This window comes from Rhinopithecus bieti, unplaced genomic scaffold, assembly GCF_001698545.2.
Source record: "Rhinopithecus bieti isolate Rb0 unplaced genomic scaffold, ASM169854v2 scaffold_15136, whole genome shotgun sequence".
Classification (NCBI taxonomy): Eukaryota; Metazoa; Chordata; class Mammalia; order Primates; family Cercopithecidae; genus Rhinopithecus; species Rhinopithecus bieti.
In genome coordinates this window covers 1,933,774-1,943,329 of record NW_016808217.1, presented here as the reverse complement: position 1 = coordinate 1,943,329, position 9,556 = coordinate 1,933,774, and the positions used below count along the sequence as shown (strand labels likewise).

Sequence of the window (9,556 nt, the reverse complement as noted above, 5' to 3'; positions counted from 1 at the left end):
TTTCCCTACCATCAGAGTGAACAGGCAACCTACAGAATGGGAGAAAATTTTTACAATCTACCCATCTGACAAAAGGCTAATACCCAGAATCTATAAATAACTCAAACAAGTTTACAAGAAAAAATCAAACAACCCCATGAAAAAGTGGGCGAAGGATATGAACAGACACTTCTCAAAAGAAGACATTTATGCAGCCAACAGACACATGAAAAAAGGATCATCGTCACTGGTCATCAGAGAAAGGCAAATCAAAGCCACAATGAGATACCATCTCACACCAGTTAGAATGGCGATCATTAAAAAGTCAGGAAACAACAAATGCTGGAAAGGATGTGGAAAAATAGGAACACTTTTACACTGTTGGTAGGACTGTAAACTAGTTCAACCATTGTGGAAGACAGTGTAGCGATTCCTCAAGGATCTAGAACTAGAACTACCATTTGACCCAGCCATCCCATTACTGGGTACATACCCAAAGGATTATAAATCATGCTGCTATAAAGACACATGCACACATGTTTATTGCGGCACCATTCACAATAGCAAAGACTTGGAACAAACCCAAATGCCCATCAATGATAGACTGGATTAAGAAAATGTGGCATATATACACCATGGAATACTATGCAGCCATAAAAAAGGATGAGTTCACGTCCTTTGTAGGGACATGGATGAAGCTGGAAACCATCATTCTGAGCAAACTATCGCAAGGACAGGAAACCAAACACAGCATATTCTCACTCGTAGGTGGGAACTGAACAGTAAGAACACTTGGACACAGGATGGGGAACATCACACACCAGGGCCTTTCATGGGGTGGGGGGAGGGGGAAAGGATAGCATTAGGAGATATACCTAATGTAAATGACGGGCTAATGGGTGCAGCACAACCAACATGGCACAGGTATACATATGTAACAAACCTGCACGTTGTGCACATGTATCCTAGAACTTAAAGTATAAAAAAAAAAGTAGTAAAATTTGGTTTTCTCTTTTGAACAAGAATTTTGTGTAGTATTAAGAAGAGAGAGCAAATATGTTTGTTTACCTTTTAAGTAAACTGCAAAAAATGAAAGAGGGGAGAGAAGAAACAGATTCCATCTCATGCTATCTTTACTAAGATTTCTGATTGTGTGGAAAACAGAGTCACTCCTCTGTCGAAGAATAAAGGGTTTTGCTTTTAAAAACCTTTTAATTACCACTTTGGCTAAAAGTATGACGATTATTTTACAGTGATCTTTGATCCTATTTTGATTAAGTGCTTTAAATCTTTGACAAATTGGATGCACTTCCAAAATCAAATTTCGAATTCAAAGTTAAGTCTTGACCTCAAACTAACTCTGGAACGTTACACAGAGGGTCCTTGCAGCATCCAAAAGAGAGGTAATAAACAAGCTTATCTGGTAAGTTAAATTACATGGGAGTCATTGTCAAATAAGAAATGATGTTTAACCTTCTTTGAGTTATAGTTTATGGATATGTTACTAATATATATTCCAAAATTGCATGAGCCTCCTAAAATTCTGGAGTGTCTTGGTATGTTATCAGTCCTAATTATGGTGATTATTTAAATTAATTATCGTAAGCCACAGAAATAACCAAATTTTCTTGTCAACTGTGTCTTTAACCATGGCCATTTTAAGTCATTTCCACAGTTAACTGCTGAATTCTGGTGCATTTTCAACCAAGCAGCCTGTTCATTAATCCCCTACAACTGAATCTCCATAATAACTGATATATTCATCCATGTACAAGAAGTGTCAACAACTGTACAGATTCTTCCCCATTTAGCCAGTAGGTAATCTAGAGCAATTCTATTATCTAGTACAACTTTAGTAAGACAATTTAAAGGATTTTGTTGTGCAACCATAGCCTTTGCAGTAGAATCTACTATAAAACCTATTATGAGGGATATTATCAAAAGAAAGATCTTTGGTGCAAGAGCTAAAGAGTCAAAAATCAATGATAATGTGATAGATGCAACTAGTTAGCTGAAAACACAAAGAGAACAGTGATCCTTGAAATGTGTCTCAGGATTAAACCCTACTGAAAAGCGGAGGGAGGAAGCAAAAAGAGACAGAAAAGAAAAAGAAGAAAATTAAACACAATGGAAGAGTGACAACTGGCAGAAGTAAAAGCAGACTTTAGAAACAATAACAGGATGCCATGAAGCAGAACTCCTTACACAGCAGAAAAGAGTTTACCATAACTACAAGGAATGAATGAGAACAGAGTAGAAAAGTCTGAGAGCACTGAGGAGGGAGGGGCAGACTAAGCCCAACACATTTCACTACCACTATGACGCAGTCTAAAAAGCATGCCAACTGAAACAGCAGTGTTCTGGAGGCATTTGGTTTAATGACTAGCATGTCTACAAATAGAAGTAGCCCCAAAGAAACTTATTGTATTAAAATACAATATATAAGGACTCTGACATCTGGTAGAAACTAAATTATGCTCATTATACTTTTACTAAGGCAGATAAAAAATGCAGTATGTTCAAATATTTTATCATCAAAAGCAATCAAAGTAAATGTCTCAGAGCTTAGGAGAAATGATTTTGTTACCTACAGTCTTTTATCTACAAGAACCTCTTACTCTTACCTCTTATTGTCTGTCTGAGGTAATTTCAATATATTTTTACGTGTTTTCCTTTACTTAAAGCAGACATAAACCTGTGAGTCAAAGACGAGGCTAGAGTCCTATAAAGCTACATACTAACTAATTCAGATGACTTGGGCAAGATGCTAATAAAATCTACACTCAAGGATTTAGTCCCTATTTGTTCAAGTTATGTTATACCCAAACATACCAAAGGAAACCAGACAAGAGTGTGCTTATGCAAACTCATCACTATTTTTAGAAGAATGAAAACAATCTCCACTAATAATGGCAAAATATCACACCATCCCAAACTTTCAAGATCATGATCTGTAGTTCCACCTGACCCTCTGGATGACCCTATAAATTGCTGACTTCATATTACTTCAATTTTCCTATCCACAAATTTGTTCAGAAAAATTTGTCACAAAAAATAGGCAATAAATGACTATTAAGGTGAAAAACAGCAAATTAATACTGGTAAATTAAACTATAGATATAAGTGTTTGACTTACCTGGAAGCCGTATTTCCCAAATTTCTAATATTTAGAATTTAGTCAAGAACTGAGAAGTGAAGACACAACACAATCAAGGAAAACAATTACCCAAAAGTTTAACAGAGAGGTGAAGAGTCTGATACATAAGGAATCACCTTTCTGTCCTCCTTTTAATTTCCCTTCCCTTGAATCTGAACTGGTTTTAGTGATTTGCTTGACCAATTACATGCAGCAGAAATCATGTTCTGGAACTTCGAAAGCTAGGTCATAACAAGTCTGTGGTAGGATGAATAATGACCCCCAAAGATATCCCACATTCTAATTCCCTAACCTGTAAACACATTACATTATATGCCAAAAAGAATTTTGCAAATGTAATTAAATTAAGGATTTTGAGAGAGTGAGATTATCCTGGATTATCCAGGTAAAACCTAAATATAATCATGAGGGTTCTTATAATAGGGAGGCAAAAAAGTCAATGAGGGAGCAGAGATTTTAGTGATGTGTCCAGGAACTAAGGAATCCCAAAAGATGAAAGAAGCATAGAACATACTCTCCCCTGGAGTCTCTAGAAAGACAGAACCTTGCTGACACTTTGATTTTAGTCCCTTAAGACTTATTTTGGACTTTGAACTTTGAGAACTCTAAGAGAATATGTTGTTTTATGCCACTGTATTTGTGGTGTTACAGCAGCAATAGAAAACTAATACAAGCCGGGCGTGGTGGCTCACGCCTGTAACCCTAGCACTTTGGGAGGCCAAGTCGGGCAGATTACCTGAGGTCAGGAGTTCGAGACCAGCCTGGCCAATAAGGCGAAACCCCATCTCTACTAAAAATACAAAAATTAGCCAAGCGTGGTGGCGTGCACCCGTAGTCCCAGCTACTCAGGGAGGCTGAAGCAAAACAATCACTTGAACCCGGGAGGCAGAGGTTGCAGTGAACCGAGATCACACCACTGCACTCCAGACTGAGTGACAGCACGAGACTCTGTCTCAAAAAAAAGAAAGAAAACTAATACAAAGTCTTACAGCTTCGACCCAGCCCCCTTGGAACATTTTCTCTAGGAGCCCTGACCTAAGTATTACAACCATGCTAACACTGTCATGCTGATGAGGCCACATCCATCTCCTTGGGTCAACAGTTCCAGTTGAGTCCAGCCCTCTAGTCATCTCTACCAAAGTGCCAGACATGTAAATAAACCGATGTTGGACCTTCTGACCAGACCATCAGCCAGCCAAAGTTTATGTAATGACCTCCAAAAAGGCCATAAGAAACAGCATCCAGCTGAGCCCTGCCTATATCCTTTTTTCTTTTATTTTTTTATTTCCTATGAACTCTCTACCTGCAACTGTCTATATTCTTGATCTACAAAATCATCAGATATAATAGAAGGGTTTTTACTTGAAGTCACACATAACTCTGGACATCAGTTATATGTAAGTGATGATTAAACATTGTTAAATAGCATATATGCCTTTTATAATGGAAAAAAAAAACTTTACTTGATTATCTGTCTTCTACTGGCAGTAATCCCTAGTAATAAGACCAATCCAACACAACATACCCAGTAACTCTAAAGAACTCAGAATTAAGTTCGCTGGAATATACTACTGTAATTACATTCTTTCCATACTGGTGAAATAACTGATTGTAGCAAAGCTTCATTTAACTGAGCCTAACTCAACTTATAGAAGCCCATGGCTCATCAGAGATCTCTCACTCCTCTTGCCTCAATTCATACTTCTTATCCACGTCCTTGTTCTTCCCCTCTTGCCGGGCCTAGGTGGAGCTATACTTCCCTTTTTCCCTTTTACTATCTCAACAAAGGCACTGAAATATCTTTATTCACGTATCTGAATTTGGAGTATAAAATGTTTTCTCGCCCTTTTCTTATTGGACAAAAGCAAACTATTCTCAATCCATTCCAGAGGCTAACAGCTTAAAATAATTTATATTTTCGGCTAGGCGCGGTGCTCACGACTGTAATCCCGGCACTTTGGAAGGCTAAGCTGAGCGGGTCGCCTGAGGTCAGGAGTTCGAGACGAACCTGGCCAAGATGGTGAAACCCCACCTCCACTAATAATACAAAACTTAGCCAGGCGCAGCGGTGCACCTCTGCAATCCCAGCTTGAACCCGGGAGACGCAGGTGCACTGAGCCGAGATTGCACCACTGCACTCCACCCTGGGCAACAGAGTGAGACTCTGTCTCAAAAAATAAAAAAATAAAAAATAAAGAATTTTTATTTTCTCACATAATCCTGAGCAATGGGCTGAAAAAAAATGAGGATAATCTTGTTAAAGGTCCAAGATCTCTAGTGAACAGGGATTCCATAAGAAATCCTAATTTATTTTTAAGTGTTCTAGATATTCAATTTAGTATAAGCTCTTTATCTTCCACTCTTTCATTTTGTCAAAGTCCTCTTAAACTTTGGCAAGTTCTCAAAACAAAACTCTTCACCCTACCTTAAACAATCACAAAAACCAGGGGACTACAAGATTAAAGTCTAGAATTATTTGGTTAATGTATACAGATGTAGCTAAATGGTAAAAAATGTCAAAAGCACACAATTACCACTCATATAGAGGAACCAAAAAATGCAAGCTAATTAAGATATAACATTGATAGAAAAACTGCTCTGTTCACCACAATACGTATTTTATTTCCTACATGTAAAAGAATCTCATTTTAAAATATCTTAAGTATACATATTATAACAAAAATATTCCCTAAGAGGCTCTTTTTTTCAAAACATATTTCTCATTGTACCTCTCCAATACCAGTTCTTGTCTCCCTGTGTAACTCTCTGATGAACGTTAATTACACCACCTTAAAGTATGGAAGCCAGCCCCAAAGATACCCCCAATGATTCCCACTCCCTTGTATTCACACCTTGTGTAGTACTCTCCCACAATGTGTCAGGACAAAAGAGATGGACTATCACTTCTAAGACTGCGTTATAAAAGTCTGTGGCTTCCAGCTTTGGTGCTCACAGGTGCTGTCTTGCAAACACACTCGCTCTCTCTCGCTCTCTCATCACTTTCTCTAGAGGAAACCCACTGCCATGTCATGAGACTACTCAGGCAGCCCTGTGAAGGACAACATGGGAGGGAATTGAGACATCCAGTCAACAGCCATGTGAGTGAGACTTCTTGGAAATGGATCCTCCAGCCCCAGTCAAGACTTCAGATGATGCCACCCCAGCTGAGAGCTTGATTTCAACTTCATAAGATCCTGGTCCAGAAATACTCAACTAAGATGCTATAGGATTCATGAGCCTCAGAAATTAGGAGCTAATACATGCTTGTTTTAAGCCACTGTGTTTTAGGATAATTTGTTCTACCACAATGGATAACTAATACAATGAGCACTGTCTATCTTTCAATACCAAATTGCTAATTTTAAAAGCTTTTAAAAATAATTAGAAATGGAAATATTAATTACAAAAATTGGGAAGAAAATTTGTTTTAAAATTTTTGGCTAACATTGAAAAGCAACTGTAATAATGTCAGCTTGCCAGTACTGCTTGTAAAAACATGAATAATGCTCTATCAGCAGAATATGGTCTGTTTCTGGAAGAAGAGCGATCAGGCTGAGCAGGTAAATTCAAGGCACAACCTCAACTTTTTTTAAAATTGGGGAAGAAATCAGTTTGTAATTTTAAAAATCACAATATTCTATTTAACTATGATAAGACATCCCACAAGGTCTGCCTTATCTATTACAAACTGATTCCAAAGTTTTAGCTCATCACAGATGATATCACATGCCTACTGATAAACATATAAGAAAGATAAGGGCAAATGTGCCAAATATCAACAGCACATTCCACTGCCGTATCAAAGCATGGATGATATTTTTTCAGTGACATTTCCATACCAAATCCAAAACACTTCATTAGTTTATACAAGCACCCTTTCTAAAGACACCTAAGCTTTCCTATGGCAAGAAATAGCTCTTTTAATGGAATTAATTTTGTTAGAAAGTGCACTTAGTTCATACACATTTAATACATTGGTTGAGTACTTGAAAACATTATTTGAAAAGCAACAATAAAAGAAAACATGAGAGTTTTTCACTTATCTGACTGGAAAAAAAAAATGTTGATTTCAGCAATGGAATGAGCTGTATGCATTCCCAACATAATAAAATCCCTTTTACCTTAAATGATTAATGAATAAGGTAATTTCCTAAGTGATGATCCTAGTTTTCTCCATAATAACTCTATGTATTGATACTGAAAATAAGTGAACACCAAGACTATACAAACAAAGCAGCAGCTGTGTCATTTGATTCATAGGACAATCATTTTGTCATCAACATCAGCAAAAATAGCTGATTTAAACTTTGATGTTCTTTAGCTTATAAACAAGAGAGATAAGCATCTGACTAACCATTGTTTCAAATATCATTGACTGTTTCTCCTGAGCAAAGAAAACAATTTAAATTACTAATTTCTCTCTCATATTAGTAACATAACTAACTTTAATTGATGCTAATGATCTCCATTGACTAAAGTGTTTAGGTCCTTTTCAGAATATTTAAAACCTCGTTAAATTTAAAAATATTATCTTTATTAGGAAATGTAGCATTGCTACTGCAATACTGCTGGCATGTACAAAAATAATAATGTATGAGAAAAAATTATTCAGTCACCTTGCAGGACATGATTTTCAAGAACTGCCATGAAACTATATTCATAGGGCCTTCCAATCTTGTAACTTGTTGACAATGTAGAATTTCCAAGAAATTACTTGGAAAAGGTAAAATGTGTGTTCAAATAATCGTGTCAGTGGAGAAAGGTTCAAAAGTTAATGTTCTAGTACATGACCGACTATATTATTTTCCAAGGAGCATACTTTCAAAATTGACTATTTTTGAACTGCATACTGAGTGCACACATAGATTACAAATGTGCTAGTGTTTATGATTCCATATAACATCATGATTACATATTCAATAACGGAATTAATCGGATGTTACATTTTCCTGTAAAAGCACTGTGGGTAAACAATGTCTGAAATCAATCAACCACTGTAAATTGGTCCACAATTCCCTGAACCGAGGGGGGAAAAATGTGATTAAAAGCCACAACTAAAACAAGTTTCTGAAGTAGTACAGATAACGTCATGCTTACATGAGGTAGATAATTCTTTCCTCCATTCCTGCACATCAGCTAAAGATACACTTTCAAGTCTGGCAAATCAAATGCCATGATCCAAATCAATATGCTCTATACTTTGGAATCTATGAGATGTTTTATGTACATACCAAGTTTAGAGGGGGAAGTAAACTTTTTTAAAACTTTCAAACACATCAGAATGTAATACAAACTGAAGCAATGTGTTTTGTTTACATAACTGTATTTAAGTGGCAGAAATATTTTAAGACATCCACTTTAGTCGTCTGCTCCTTTCATCTTTTTTATTTTCTGAACTTTTAGCCTTTTCACCTAGACTCAAATTCTGACCTACCCCATTCTGGACTTCTTTTAGAAATACCCTATTTTAACATGTCAGCTTAAAAATTGTTTTGCTTTCATCGTTCCAAATTATTTTGGAGCACAAGTCTGACATCTACTGCAGAGCCACAGATTTCCAAAAAATACACCTCCTTATTTCATTCTTTCAACCTCTGGGAAAAACCAAAACTGGAGTTTAACTTGAATCTATCTTTCCATTTCTGGGGAAAATGTTTCCTTTGGCTGCTGAAATTAACGCAACCAGAGGTGTGTGGAAACAAGCAGCTGAGAGCATCCCTGACTTCTGAAGCTACACGCCTTCTTTTGGCTACCCACCCATACATCTTCATTTGATAACCGTTCAAAAAGTTTCTTCCTGCCAGGCGGGTTTGTAGCACTTTCTGGGAGCAGGCACAGCATACAGGTGCACACTCGCAAGAAAGCAGCAAGGGCTAAGGGACAGGAGGGTTGGGGAGGGGAGGCACAGGGCAAATCAAAACACAATCCCAACAGTGTTAACTGGCATTTTAGGCCAAAGCTCCGGACTCTGAGGCTGGGGAGGAAATAGCCAGGCGCTGGCCTCGGCTGCCTGGCACGACCCGCGCCCGTCCTACCTGCCTGGGGGAAATTCGGGCGGCGGAAAGTCTCCCCGCCCCCAGCCGTCCCAGGCGTGGGGCCAGACAAGCCATGGGGCGGAAGTGGGGCGGCAGCGGGGTCCAAGATCCAGAGCCGCGGAGGGCTCCCGGTAGGCTGGCGGGAAGAGGAGGGCGCCGGAGCCCCCGGGCTCGCCCCCCACCGGTCCCGCCTTACCTTGGGCAATGGCAATGGACTCGAAGCGGTGCAGCTCTTTGAGCAGGCAGCTCCTCTCCGTGGAGTGCAGGCTGTAGATGAAGTCGCGCGCGCCCTGCGCCGTGTTCAGCGCCTCCATGGGCTCCTTCTTGGGGTGCGTGCCCAGCCGCCGGGGGCCGCCCGGGAAGCCTCCGGGGCCCGCGAGCCCCA

General features: G+C 38.8%; 1 protein-coding gene across 1 annotated transcript in view; it reads right to left on the bottom strand.

Moving 5' to 3' along the window:
- The window catches only part of TMEM65 (transmembrane protein 65), a 69,855-nt gene extending 60,305 nt beyond the window's left edge, over positions 1 to 9,550 (bottom strand). The window contains exon 1 of the mRNA XM_017885942.1: positions 9,368 to 9,550. Within this exon, the coding sequence (XP_017741431.1) occupies positions 9,368 to 9,485 (118 nt within the window). The 5' untranslated portion in view covers positions 9,486 to 9,550. The remainder of the gene's footprint in view (positions 1 to 9,367) is intronic.
- Positions 9,551 to 9,556: the final 6 nt, after the last annotated feature.